General features: G+C 35.8%; 1 protein-coding gene across 1 annotated transcript; it reads left to right on the top strand.

Moving 5' to 3' along the window:
• The first annotated feature begins 14,523 nt into the window (after positions 1-14,523).
• Positions 14,524-14,895, top strand: LOC145692298 (protein GVQW3-like). The gene has a single exon (XM_081767596.1). It carries the CDS (start codon positions 14,524-14,526, stop codon positions 14,893-14,895), a length of 372 nt encoding a protein of 123 aa, XP_081623722.1.
• Positions 14,896-15,776: the final 881 nt, after the last annotated feature.

Below are 15,776 nucleotides of genomic sequence, written 5' to 3'. Positions count from 1 at the left end.
CTTGAAGCAATTCATATAATAAACAAGCTTCAGCAATTATTATGGTAGAAAGTGCATGGTAAACAGTGGCGGATCCAGGGGGTGATCGCCCCTCAGAAGAGGAAACTATCTTATTTTGTATATAAGTAAAACCCAGAGTTCGGAGCTCTTAAAAGTAGCTCTAAGTAGCAGTATTACAACCCACCGCCCAAGCAGAAGTGCGTCTTGGATCCGCCCCTGGTGGTAAACATATATGGATATATGATGCGAAGCACTGTGTTGTTCGTCTCTCAAGTAATATAGATTGTTTCGATTATTTTTACAAACTAACCCACTATCAATGTACCATATATATAAAAGTGCCGCCCTTCACCATAAAGGAGAAATTTTAAAAATGCTGGGAGACGTTCTAATCATTTTCAACAAAAAGATAATATACTGATTTTCAGCTCCGTAAGTTGAACGGCTTGTAAGATACTCAATTTTTTCCGCAAAGATTCGGATCCCCACTATAACTTAGGATATTATAATGAAAGCAATATGATAACATCCAAGTTTGAATTAAGGCCTACCAAAATTCATTTCATTTGACTGCAATTTGGCCGTAATGATTAGGCACACATTGTTACTTCATTTTGTATATAATAATTTTATATTACAGTCACTCAAAAATGTATTTTTCCCTGTAGTTAGCTCCTCTAAAAACCCATGGTCTCGAAAGCCAATTAGTAGTATAAGTCCTATTGCTATCATGACAATTAGAAATATCAATATCAAAGAATGGCTCAAGTTCTTTTTTTACCTAGAGATACTCACCTCATGTAAATAAACAGAAACAAATGAAAAAGAAATTTTCAGAATATCCGTATATATTTTGGAAATCGAGGCCTTGAAAGTAAAGTAGAGTGGTAAAGTAGAATAAAGTAAAGTGGTAGTTGTTGTAGTTGTTATAGTAGTAGTAGTAGTAGTAGTAGTAACAGTAGTGATAGTCGTAGGAACGGATTAGAAGCCCCGCAGGACTTGTTTTGTTCCACCTTCACTGCCATGATATAAATTTAACCTCAACTGCTTTTTCAATTTTCTTCTTCAACCCCAACAAAGTGACAATTTTCTTCTATTACAACACAATACATACACCAGGTTTGGACCAAGTTTGCAACCAGCCACAGATTTATAGAGGCCATGAATATGTTAGAGGGAGAGCAAGTGATTAAAAATTCCCTTACACATATCTAAATTGTGTTTTCTGTTTTGAGGTCGGGAGATACCACGAAAAGTTTAGGAGGCCAGGCCGTCTAGCCCCACTCTAGTTACGGGCCTGGTTTGGACCATCGCAAACTGCAACCAATAAGAAACGTGTTTTTAGTTTTTATGGCTAGGGTCGAGTGTTAAAAGAGATATGCTGTTCAGAAGATGCTGTCTACAATGCAGTGAGCAGAGTGGGTCGGTGCGTTATGGGTCACAGTGGGTCATGGTAAGTGGTGGGTCACAGTGGGTCATGCTGAGTGGTGGGTCGCAGTGGGTCACATGCTGTTGACCCACGACCCACTGACAATCAAAAATCTCAAAGGCGCGGTGGCTTAGTGGTAGAGCGTTCACCTCTGGTGCTTGGGGTCCCAGGTTCGATCCCAGCCCCCGCCAAGTGAACTTTGTGGTGGACAAACACCGTGCTCGTGGGTTTTCTCGGGGTTCTCCCGTTTCCTCCCACTTTCTTCATTCCACCATTTTCATTCATCTCTCATTATCATCGTCTCCTTTAGCCTCACCGGCATAACTGTGGGACATAAAACTTAAAGATTTCATTTTCATTTCATTTACAATTGTTACATTCGTCATACTGTGGGAAGATGCTTCTCGCCGTCGAATCAATGACTTATTCGCGATATATGAGGAATACGGTGAAACTAAAACAAAATAATTAATTTTTAACATTATTTATAGTTTTAAAATCTATTATTGTTATTTTATTAATAGCATTTGTTGTTACACTCGCATGCAGTGTAACCTACACACGGAAAAAGATGTCTAATGCATCTGTAACAGCAATACTTCCAGCAAAAGAGAACGTTTGATTTGAAACATCTGGTGGGTCATTGAAACTCTTCAATCTTGTTCACAACAACACTTTCAGTGGCTGGATACTTCTAATGGTTGGATTAACACAGTATATTCACCATAAACAACACTTTATTAGCTTTAGATTGTTACAAGCTTTTAAGTTTTAAGGTAATTACATGCCTTGTACTCTTAATTACACTTGCTTACCTACCCTACATATTCTATTTTAATTGAAGTTTAGTGACCAAGATTCTGTCTTTATATATTTAATGTGAATTATTTATTTAAAAATAAATAAATAAATAAATATCAAAACTTTGAGTGCTGTGCGTTGTTCACCCGAGCTTCGTAAAACAACCGAATGAGATAGCTCTGAAGTTAACATGTCAATGTTTATGGGGTTTTGGAAATAAATATTTTATAAACATATGGAAACATATGGATAAACATATGAAACAGATTTCACAGTTACATTGATTTACTCTAACTAGAATGCATTTGAGTTTTCTACCTGTCAATGCAATAGTACACCGGCATGTACACACTATAAATGATCATAATGTATAATTGGCACTCAAATATATTAACCAAAACTATGATCTCTTAGTTTGACAACTTTCTATTTTGTCTACACACAAGTGTTCTCAAGGGCTCGAGCGGCTTGGCTCACGGCTCAGTCACCAATAGCCGAGCCGAGCCGAGCCGATAGCTCACCTGAGCTGAGCCGAACCGAGTCAATGGCTTACCTGAGTCGAGCCGAACCGAGCCGATGGCTCACCTGAGTCGAGCCGAACCAAAACTGTCTCAACCGAGCCGGGTCGAGTCGAACCGAGTAGAGGTTGACAACACTACTACACTCCATATCACGACTCCAGGACCTAACTTCTCAAATCTACACAGTTTTATATTTTTTCCGGGATTCTAACCTCCTTGTAACTACTGAAGGCTTATTTCAATCCTTCTTATGAAATACTTACTTTGTACATTCTTGTATAGAAGTAATTTCTGCGGCGTGAAATGAACCTTTCTGTTTTCTTTCCGGAACAAAAGAATGTTGTATACAACTTGAGCTATTAAATGAAATGTCAAAAGAAATTTAGAGATAATTATGTATTAATTTTCTATCCTTTCATTGGTACAAATCCCGGGGGTTGAGGCGGCATGTCTCCTCAATCTTCGAACATTTGTCACCCCCCAATAATCGGACTAGAAATGTATTTTTGGGGGAGAAATGTGATGCTTTGTGTCCGATTGCTACACAGGAAGTGAGATGCAATACATGCTTTCCCCAGAATAAGCTTCCGCTCGTCTCCCAATGTTGAATTAACTCTGCTCCCCTGATCCTCCTCAGAATTGGTTTTCAACTTTATAATAATTTTTAACATCGCTTAAAAAAAGGCATTGGGAACGGTCTTACCCGTCACCCCCAATGTTGAAGACAGATTTGCGCTGCTGTATTCTTCATATTGTTGTAACTTTCGTTCCGTCAGTTTTCTTTTTAACATTATTCTTTGTCTCAATGCATTATTTGGTGATAATTGTATAGTTATTTATTTGGTTTGAAAACAGTGAGATAATCAGCTTCCACCGTTATGAGAAACACGGTCATGTCGTTTGGCGAACCGGTTGTGTCTTGTCTTCAGTCGATATGAAAGCTCTATTCTTTTGCACTCGAAGACTGTCCTTCTGTAGTCTATCCTTATATATATTTTTTCTGTCTCTCTCTCTGTCTTTCTTTCTCTCCATCGGCGTATAAAACAATTTCTAACAACCTCCGATTCTCCATCAACCAACCCCTTTCCGTTTCCTAGCCTTTTTGGTTTCCTGCTCCACTCTGTTGCGGCACAGTTCCTTTTGCTTTGAGCACAGTCGTTATTTCCCCCTCAAGGCAGATGCTACTGACATCTGTATCTAGAGAGGAGATTGTCTTTTGTTTCTTCTTCCTCTCTCGCTCTGTCCTTCTCATTCGCCATCTCTCTTCTTTAGTTTATGGGTTTATAACTCCCAGGGCATACTTAGTTGCTCTGTTGGTTTTTGGTCAAAGGATCACCACGTGTCCATAGAAAGAAACTAGGAACGAAAGAAGTAGAGAGAGGACAAGTTTGGGAATATAGGAAATGTTTTTTTTTAAAAATGCATATATATTAATAAATGCATAAAAAGGAAACTTCAATATACGTATCCAGAGCCATGAGACCGTTTATTTTGTATCTTGAAGTTGGCCCCAATAAGATTTGAAGTACCTTACATTGAAGAAGATTAGTCTTTCAAAGCCAAGCCTTTCCTTCTCTCTCCCTTTTCCTCCTACACATCGGGAAATAGGAAACCTATATATATATATATATATCAGTAGTAATAGTAGCAAGTTGAAGGTGAACACTATCTTGAGGCAGAACTTCTCTCTAATTTTTTTTTTCGAAATCATTTTGAGGGTACTTGGTTCAGATAAACTAATGGTCTACTCTCTTTCCACAGCTCTGTAAAAGGACGACGATCGCTCTACGAGAAGATTCTGAGTTTCACATGATCGCTGTAATGGTTTGTTGAGTGTCAATGTCCTTCTTGTTCTTCCTTTTGGCTTTCTTCAAACAAACTCTTTCTCTCTCTCTCTCTCTCTCTCTCTCTCTCTCTATCTCAGAAACACGCTCTTTTAAACTTATCTTTTCTATTGACCGGTGACCTTATTTCGAGAGACAGTTTTGCTGTCCTCATTCAGAATGGTCCTTTTTGGTATATTGCTAGTTCTACGTTGCAATCTTATGTATCAGATTTTTTTAAAAAAATAAAATAAAATCGATGGAAACCTACTTATGAACAATTACAAAGTAGTAACACGTCAATAGAATATTTATTAAGACATTATATGTATTAAGCAATAGGAGAAATTATCAAATGGAGTAGCAATACCAGATTAAGATTTTGACGAAAATTTTACGTTCTGATTTAGTTAATTAAAATGAGATTTTATTAACATACGTATACAATCTTTAAAACTACTAATCTACTCTTAGGTAGACCTTCTCCACCAATCTAATTACTAGCGCGCGTCTTTGATGTACAAGGTCCCTGGTTTGATTCCTTGTGAGAGGGCATTGAAATTAGAAGTTTGTATTCCAATGTACATCCACATCTCATATAGCCTCGGCGCTGCAAATGTACTCTAAACTTCCGTGAAGAAACAAACAAAAGATGCTTCTAGACAGGGAGAAAAACATATCTCATCTAAATTATCAATTTTACTAACGGTCTTCTTGCTAGAGGATTATTGTACAAATGTTTTTGTCTATATTTTCTAAGAAAAGAAACAAAGGATCTCGCCGACGTTGTTGTCTCAAGAACGCTTCCTGATGAAGGATTGCACATGAAAGAATGACTTGCAACTTCACATTAAGTACATTCAGTACTTTATGTTTGCATCTAACTGGTGCCATGGAGGAATTTCCACTTTTCTGTGCTGTTAGTAAAATATTACATATTTTAAAGAGATGCTTAATGGATTCTACTAATGTCGTCATTACGGATTATCAAATTGTCATCTCACAGTTCAAACATATAGATTTATAAACGGCTTGTGTATCAATCTAATGACGATAATTCTGGAATGAAGTCCTATACGATACGTTCTTCTATTGTATTCTTGTAATTTCTCTTAATAGTCACTCACTAGTTAATCGTTTCTCTTAACGCTTTCTGCATTGGATTTCTTTGTCCACAGAACAAGCGCTAATAGTCGGGTTTTATTATTATTCTTACGTAATGTTTGGATTTCAGGAGCTTGCTTCTCACGAAACATTTTATCAGTTTATTGTTTTATAATCTTTTACTTACTCAATATATCGTAAAATGTAATTTTTTATTCCACTCATATATTTATCCCAATCATATTTGTCATTGGAGGAATTCACTAATTATACTACGTATGAACTCTATCTTAACGAATTACGTGTTATACATTTTGTTGTTTACAAATTTTAGGTAATGCATTTTTAATTAATAAGTTCAGAGTGGGATTCCTTCTCCTGGAGGTTAGCTATATATTGATATGACTTACCTTTTTGCCTCTTTATAAATTCAATATTTCAATAGAAGAATGATCACAGAGATATAATCTATTTTTGGCATCCATCCGCTCCATAAATTTTATATTTATATTTTTAAAAAAAGATCACCATCCTTTAATCTATTATTGCATTATTAGTCTAATACCCCTCGACAGACAGCCGAACAGACGAACAGTTGAAAATGTGAAATTAACGTAATTTTGAAATACTTCCATACGAAATGTTATATGCCCATCCCGCTGATCTATTGACTAGCACATGCAAATTTGGTACACGAGATTCTGGGTTCTATTCCCGGTAGGAGAACCTTCAAGTTTTAATATAATTACGATAGTGTGCATCCCACCTTAAACTGTAAGACCACAACTCATACAGCTCCGGTGATGAAAAGAAACGCACAGTTTCAACAAGCAAATAAACAAATGTATGTCCTTACTATAGAGTTATAAAATAACCACAAGAGGCACAATAGGTGCTGCGAATACAATGCCCTTTCCACTGCATTGATGTATGGCGAAACAGCGCTTGCATAGCATTGTGTGTTATGAATGAAGATTGTTTCGAAGAAGAAAATCTCAATTTCGTGTGCACCTTATCGTTGTGTAGACAAATTTAAAAGAGAAAAGATGCATCGTTTCATGCTTAAGTTACACATATCTTTAGATATCGAAAAATTATTTACCTTCAAAAGTATTTTAATGTGTAAAATCAAAGCTATTGTCGTGCCCTGCTTACCGCATCCGCGAACCGCAGCGATCTTGTTCAAATACCTTAAATATCGTATTAGTTTAAATATGAATGAGAGAAGGTATATAATTCTTTAGAAAATTACAAAATAATAATTTATGTAATAAAGATTAGTGACAATCAGGGCAAAGGGTGTATATTCGGAGTTTCGGTCCCCCGAAATCTTGACTTTCCTGCAAATTTAGTATAATTTCAAGGGTAACTCTACAAATTTTAATATAATTTATCCTCATATTCAATTCTGATTCCCCGGAAAGCTGCCACATGAAACTGACAACAAGTATTTAAAAAAAGGGCCACAAGTTAAATGTGTGGTTTTAGAAAGGAATAAATATGTTTAATACAGCAATATCTGTTCATTATTAATTAAAGTACGTATTAGTGAATTGTTTTAATATTCGCACGATATCACAAAAGTAATTGAAACCATAATATGATGTATCGATGTGCTACAGTTTAATCTTTGCTCTCATTTTCTATTTTATTCCAATTGATTTAGATAAAATCAAGAGGTAGCACAAGGCTTTATTAAAGTGTAATAAACGAATTTAATTAAAAGATGCCTATACAACCCATCTGCATAAAATAGCGTGCATTTAAAATATGCAGTAATCTGTCTTTGATATATGCATTTTCAATTGATTAATTGATTTGGCCGACTTTTTCTTTTTAGGTCCAAGGCTACATCAGATTGGACCACTTGCTCGAGTGGAAAACGAACCACTACTCGGATTTATACAGAAGACAAGTACATTACCATGGATAAAAGTCGTAACCAAACGCAGAGCTCCCTCGTGGCTATATAGTTGACATATCTTCTTTGGTGCGGAAGTCCTGGATCTGATTCCTGCTAAGGGCTCATATGGTTCGAATCCTATATTAAACTGTAGGTACACATGTCTTATCGTTTTGTTACTGACACAGACGATAACCTCAAATCCAATTGTAACAAAATGCCATAACCACTTGACCCCAAAGTTAAATATTCTAATATCCTACACCTGGCTATATTTATAAACATTAAAATGCACTTTTATTTATAAATAAACTCACGTGCTCTTTTACTAGGAATTATTACATGCAGTAGACAACAGGAGTCATCGTTACCACTTGCGAATGTGATGGAAGAGGAACACCAGCACTGCCACTTTTTTAAGAAAGTGTACAAAACTTTAAGCATCACCAAATCGACAGCAGTTTTGGCTGATCAACTTTTGTCTTTTAGCTTGCCAGGAACTTTGAAAAAAATAACCTAACCAAACCTTCTAGTTTGCCTGGAGCTCTGAGGCCTCTTGTCTATTCTGCTTGTCTGGAGCATTATGAAAACTTAACCGCTCTTTTTTTTTTTTTTTTTTTTTTTTTTTTGGAGCTTTTAAAGATTTTTAACGTAACCACCCAGCTTATGCGGAGCTTAGTGTTTTATCTACCTAGTCAACTTGTCTGGAGATTTTTGAGACTCCAACCTCTTTTTGCTTGCTTAGAGCACTACAAATTCTAAACCTTATTAATTCATCTTACGTTGTGCTTTATGTATATCTTTTCTTAGACCGCTTAGGCCTTAAAACACTTATTCATCCTAATTACTAATTAGATTTTTTAAAATTAATTTAGTAAATCTATTTTATATTAGTTTATAATAAAGTTTTATAAATAAAGATTGTAAATAAATACAATTTTCGTGTGTAAGATTTTTTTTACCTTCTACCTCAAAAAGAAAATTTTACAATACAGTAAAAGCTCTTTATTTCCGGGGCATATGTTCCATAAATATGCAGAATACAGAAACAGTGAATACGGAATGGTAATTTATATGGAATTATAGGGGTTACGTTCCTAGGTGACAAAATACAAAAATCAAATACATATATAAAAAATCAATTTACTGTAATTGAAGTTTTTCACCATATTGATTAATTATTATCTTCAGGCTTAGGCAATGGTTTGAAGAACTTTGTAATTTTTTCTTGCTTGGCAGTTTTTAAAAGCTCCTTCAATTCAGACTGATATTCAGCATTGGCATTAGCAATTTGTCTCTTAAAAATAAGACTTCGTTCCATAGACGGATCAATTTTCATAAAGAAATCACAAAGCTCATTTGCCATTCTTAAACCTTCACTAAGATTTTCCCAATTAAATGTCGCGTTCCCAGTGCTTGTTGAAGCCTCTTCTTCAATGGGCTGTGAATTTAACATTTCCTCCAAGTCGGTTTCAGTCAAATCTTCATCTTGCGATTCAAGCAATTCCTGAATGTCACTTGATTCTATCTGTTCGAACCTATCTCGTCCTATTCCATTCGCAATTTCGGCTATGTTTGCAGTCAAAGTTTGAATTTGCACATATTCTTCGTCATTTTTCGCAGTCAGAGCAGGCCACAGTTTTTTCCAGCATGACTTCAATGTGTATGGCTTCAGTTCTTCCAATGATTGTTTTATGGTTACGATGCATTTTGCTATGTCAAATTTCTTCCAGCTTTCCATAACATTCATATCTAGATTACATTCCATTTTATCCAATACGATTTTGAAGGTTCGTCTAATGTAATAGAGCTTAAGGGCCTGGATTATTCCTTGGTCCATAGGCTGAAGCAAAGCCATAGTGTTGGGAGGTAAAAACGTCACTTTTATATTTGGAAGCATAGTTTCAAGTTCGCGAGGATGACCTGGTGCATTGTACAAAACTAGAACTGCTATAAAGTCTAAATTCTGTCTTTTTAAATAAGTTTCAACTTCAGAAACAAAACAAGTCCGGAACCAGTCACAACAAATAGCGCTTGTAACCCACGCTTTCTTATTAGCACGCCAAAACACTGGTAGATCGTCCTTGTTTTGGTTTTTTAAAGCCCGAGGATTTAACGATCTGTAAAGCATCTGTGGTTTAATGACACAATCTCCATATGCATTAGAACATAGCAGCAGTGTAACTCTACTCTTTGCTGCCTTAAATCCAGGAGCAGACTTTTCACTTTTAGAAATGAATGTTTTGTTTGGCATTCTCTCCCAAAACAGTGCAGTTTCGTCTGCATTAAATATTTGCTCAGGTTTGTATTCTCCATCAGCTACTAACTTTGCAAATTTTTCTGGATATCGTTCTGCTGCAGCAGTGTCTACAGATGCAACTTCTCTAACGATTTTAATGTTATGCAATGATTGTCTCACCTTAAATTTATTGAACCAACCTTCCGATGCTTGAAATCCTCCATCTGTACATTCACCACTACAACTACCATCAGGTTCTTTAAAATGAGCGTAATGACGCTTTGCCTTCTCCCAGACCATTGGACCACTCAGGGGCACCCCTTTATGGAAGCGGTCTTCGATCCATAATGACAACGCCACTTCCATTTTTTCTATTGCTGGATCACGAACAATTTTCGCTGACAGTGAAGTTGCAGCTACAGACGACCTTATTTTATCTTCGGATTTTTTTTATCGATCGTACAGTTGATTCGTTGACATTGAATGAGCGTGATATGGATGAAAACGACTCTGCAAGGCGTGAACGATCAAGCATTTCTATTTTCACTTTAAGCAGTAACACGGATTTTTTTCGTGTCGAAACTCATTTCTCATTTTTTTTTAGTTGACATTACTGTATAAATTAGGAAGACAGCGGTAGAGACGTGTTACTCGATCGCAATTTTTGTAACGAATGGAAAGACGAAACAATAAAACACGCAAAGCGGCTCTTACCAAAGGACGGAACGTCTAATAATGTGGCAGCATTTAAAAATATACTTTATTCATTGAGCAATAAGATTGCTTTCATTCTGTTTGTTTACATTCTCAAAAACACCGATCGCGGCGAAGGCGCTTTATGTCAAAGTCCGAACCAATACAGCGGCGATATCATTTAAGAACATACTTTAGGCAAAGTTGTAATACGGTCTATTTTACATTTTATTAGTCCATTTGACGGCGTTTACAAAGGATATTGGGTTGGATACCCATTGGAATCCTTTTTATTATTATGTATGTACGTACTGATTAGATCCACGAATAAAGAAATCTTTAGCCGCGAATATAGGAATTGGGCCGCATTTTTTTAATCCGCGAATAGTGAAAACGCGAATGAAGGAAGTGCAAATAAGGAGCTTATTCTGTATAGACAATTGTCATGATGCCATGAGTGCTTTAATGAACTGTTTTATCATATCAAAAGTTTCTAGTGTATTAATGCTTGATTTTAGTGAAGTAACCGGCCACTGGAATCAAAAGTGTATTTAAATATTGGATTGCATTTTGTTAGCAATAATGACCATGGGTTCATTGCTTTCAATACAAGATAAGAGTTGGGCTCAAAATCAACTCTTTGATTGAATTCATATCAGAAAATCATTTTTCGAGATCTATTTGCATATTTTATTTTTTCATATCGATATTCAAACTGAAAACTTCACTATCACCTTCGCTTTCAATGGAGTAAAAACGGATATGACATATGATCTTGGAACACTGAATCCATATCTAAAACCAATTTTCTGCTACGTGTTACTGTTTCGGGCGACGAAAATGGAATATTAAAACCGGAAGTAAGATATTTCTACAACTTTTGGTTTCAATAGAGGGTATTATAGTTGATATTGACCTTATTGTTGAAACACTAAATTCATATCAAGAAACTTTTCTCTGTCTTTTACCGTTCTTGCTCTATGGAGATCGATATTGTGACCGGAAGTTGTATTGCACTTGAACTTCTTCCGGTTTTAATGGAGTGATAATGATAAAGACAAACGTTGGGTCCAATCTCGAGACGCTTAATCTATATGAAGAAGTTGTGTGCCATTATCTCTTAGCATTTTTGCTCTAATGCAGATTTCTGAAGACAGTTTTCAAGAGGGGATAAATTTTTAGTCGGTTTGGTTTAACAAAATATTCTTTCATATGTTTCTACTATCTGCCCGTGTTTCCATTCAGGAAACGCGAAATCTCAAAAATTATTTGATAAATAACTATCAATTTTGACCAGGATGAAAAGGGTCGTAACTTAGGAATCAATTGCCTTCATGGAGGTAATCCATCTTCCGTAAGTAGTAAAAAGCAATTTAATTTCTACTTATCTATACTGTTTTGCAGTAAACTATTTTTTTAAATCAGATTATTCTTGATTCTTGCACAAAATAATAATTTTAAATAATAATATCATAAAAGGTATGAAGATATCATAAAATCCATCGTATGTATTATTGAAACAGCTTTCTTTTTTCCTTCTTTATCGTCAGACAGTTTTGCCACAGTCCTAGCTCTGGACTGGGCTGAAAAATAGTACCAAACTGAAACAAAAAGGTCTGAATATTATTTTATGCCAGTGTAATACATGGCTTTATAACCAGTGTTGCCAGACACGACAAGGGAAATTACACACACGTTCCGTCCAAATTGCACAATTTTACACACAAACTGGAAGACAGTGCACACAAAATTGCACAATACATAACTAACTACCTATCTACGTATATATTGTTATGTTTGATGATGTACACACCTGTACGTACATCGACCAGCCATTGTTCAAAGGTTTGTCGTCTTATTTATGTATTTATTATTATTATTATTATTATTATTATTATTATTATTATTATTATTATTATTATTATTATTATTATTATTATTATTATTATTGTAGTGAAACCGTCATCTTCTTCGCGCCCATTGTCACAGAAAGCGTGTTGAATCTTTGATCTAACTCTTCTCTCTCTCTCTTTTTTTTTTTCATTTTTGTCCTTCGTTCAATAAAAGACCTCCCATCCACTTCGTTCACTCTGTTGTTCATCTGTTTGCAAAATCGCATTTTCTTGACAAGTGATGAAGACAGACACTTCTTACCCTCCTCACCCTCATGTTTTGGCCATCATCGAGGGTCAACATTTGTTCATATTGCTTTGCTTGAACCTCGGAGATGTGGGCTAACGGACATGATACCCGCTTCTGAAAGACAAGAAATGAGATAAGAAATGACAAAGGAAACAAGATAGGTTTTATTGTCACCCTGCCCTGGAGTCAATCGTTGGTACTCGTAGTTTTCAGAAAAAAATGGAAAAAATGAATTTTTGAATGAAAGAACTTCGCCAAAATAATCAATGATCAAAATTTTGAATTGTGCCAAATTACACACAAAATGCACACAGATTGGCATTACACACAAAATGCACACACAGGACAAAATTGCACACATTTTGTGTAATTACACACACATTGGCAACGCCGTTTATAACACGAAAGAAGTAAAGTTCTAGAACACTCCCCCACGCTCTTCCAAGAGTCCAAATCAAGAAAGTGCTCTTCTTGAAAATTACTTTTAAAAAACATCCAAATAGGAGGACTAGAACAACCGCGGAAGAGATGGGGGAGTGTTCTAGAAAAGTAGATGAAACATTTTTCGCACTAGGAACTATACGTACGTAGGACCGATGAACTTTTCTCGTACAGAGGCCGTAAATTAAAAGGAAAAACAGTTATCATCTTCAGTATTTATTGTAAGAAAACCAAACTGGCCAATAAACCCAAAATATATTATGGCCATATATGAAAAAATATTTAAAACGAGGAACAAAACAATTATCTCCCAGTTCGTATATAAACAGTACGTTATAATAAAATATTAAAATGTAAATTATTGCACATTATTCTCGCTTATTTCACGACTGAAGGAGGATAATAATCTCTAAGAAGAATATAAGGTATGTAAACTGTAAATTGTAAAAAAAATAATAATAATAATAATAATAATAATAATAAATAAAATAAAACAGATCCAGGGTCCTAGAACCTTTCCTGAAAGACATTACAACACATTGTTAATAATTTTAAGTCACTAGTGCAGCAAATATACACATAATACACATACGGAAACAGTATTTGTTAAATAGTGCTGAATTGGGTAGAATTGTACCAACTTTTTCACAAAAGGGGCTGAAAATGCCAGCGTGGTACCGACGGGCCGATGAATGACAAAAAGGGCTGAATTTCGAACACTTGTACCAAGTATGGCAACACTGTCGTCAGATTTTTCGAATTTTAACCAAAATCGTAATTTTGTTTCAATATATTAATATAGACACTTTTTAAACACGCATGGATAAACTTGTTGCACGTGGCTTGGATATGAAAACCAATAAATACAGACTGTAATACAAACTTCCTTTCCAGAGCGTTTCAATATATCAGTTATTTATTATGCTTATAATGAAATGTTCTAGTTGAGAACATCTGAAACCTTAAATAGACACCAGAAATTACTGTTAATTGAACAACTTGTAGCTACATCTATACAGAATATTAAAATTTATATTGATTCTATTGAATTGTACAATCGCTAATGGGTTGTTGTTTCGTACTCATATAATGAGATGTTTTTACTTGAAAACAACTTTTACCTTAAATAGACACGAGATATTACTGTTAGTTGAATAACTTGTAAATATATACACACTGAAAAATTCGTTATAATTATAACGGTATATTGTAGAAGGGTTGGATTTTAGTAATGGCAACAATGCTATACATATACTCGGGAAAAAAGCAATTCATACCAGCAGTAGATTAGGCCGACCCTCCCTCCGAACACATGAACTCGCCTGCCCTCCCCTGCATACGCGCGCAGCACCAGCAGTTAGAAGGCAGTTCTGAATGAGTGCTCGTGGACTATAGTCACGTTATTTGAGTGCTCGCAGAATACAGTCATGTTTACAAAGCAAGATCAAAGGAGCTGGTTGAAAATTGAATGCCCTAGAGGTAGGAATGCAAAACAGTGCTACGAAGTATTGCAAGATGTTTGCGGTGCAAGTGCATTAGTATACCGAACAGTATTAAGGTGGGTTAAAGCCTTCAATAACGGACGACAAACTGTCACAGACATGCCCCGCTTCGGCCATCCTCCTGTAAGTGAAGAAGATGTGCAGAACATGAACGCGTTAGTGCTACCAGATCGGAACGCCACGATTCGTCAGTTGGCCAACGATACGGGACTAGCGCATTTGACTGTGCTGAAAATTCTGAAGAAGAACCTTGGATTGCGTAAAATCGCCTCAAGATGGGTTCCACGTCCTGACTGAACAACACATGTGGCTGCGATATGATGCCACTCGAACACACTTGGAGCGGCATCGACGTGAAGGTAAGGCCTTCTTACGGCATATCATTGCTATTGATGAAACCTGAGCTGGCGCGTATGAACCACAGCTGGAACGGCAATCAAACGAGTGGTGTCATCCTGGGTCACCGAGAAAAACAATAGTTCGGAATACCCCAACTAATGTGAAAGCTATGCTCATCATTGCATACGACTGGGATGATGTAATCATAAACCATACCGTTCCCCAAGGTCACACCGTAAGTGCAGAATATTACTGCTACTTTTGGCAAAACAATCTGTGATCAGCTGTAGAACTATATTTGTAATAGAAGAGCTATACGGTGTTCGGTAAAGAGCTATATTTTGTGAAAGAAAGACTCGAATGGTAGTTAAGATTGCAGATAAACTTGATGATGGAAAATGACATTAAATTCCAACGAATCAATCAATAGCAACTACACTAGTGTAATGTTTATTTACAAATTTTCATTATCTCAAGGTTCGCCTGCAATTAGGTTCTACTCCACTAATCCTGTAATTCTTAAGTGAGGCAATTAACCTATTGCAGCTGAATAGGCGACAAGTTTATATCCACTATGAATGACAGGATGTTAAACTTTATGCTGAATGAAAACAAATGCACCGAATGAAGCCTATATTATAAGTACGAAGCAATAATTTAATATTTAATATCACAAGACTTAAGCTTTAAAACAGTAGTACATTGATCAAGTGTGGGAATGGAGGATCAATGGTCAATACCAAGCAATCAGAGTTAATCTTCCCTTTCCTTTCTCTTTACTCATTTCTTAAAAAATATTTTATTATCTGCATTTTGCATTTTTATATTATTGGTTATTG

The sequence above is a fragment of the Thermobia domestica genome, chromosome 8, assembly GCF_964235325.1.
Source record: "Thermobia domestica chromosome 8, izTheDome1.hap1.1, whole genome shotgun sequence".
NCBI classification, from domain to species: domain Eukaryota; kingdom Metazoa; phylum Arthropoda; class Insecta; order Zygentoma; family Lepismatidae; genus Thermobia; species Thermobia domestica.
Note: the sequence above shows the minus strand (reverse complement) of the source record. Positions and strands in the feature narration are given on the sequence as shown.

Coding starts and splice junctions, on each gene's coding strand:
- LOC145692298 (XM_081767596.1), top strand. CDS start 14,524: ATGTTTACAAAGCAAGATCAAAGGAGCTGGTTGAAAATTGAATGCCCT.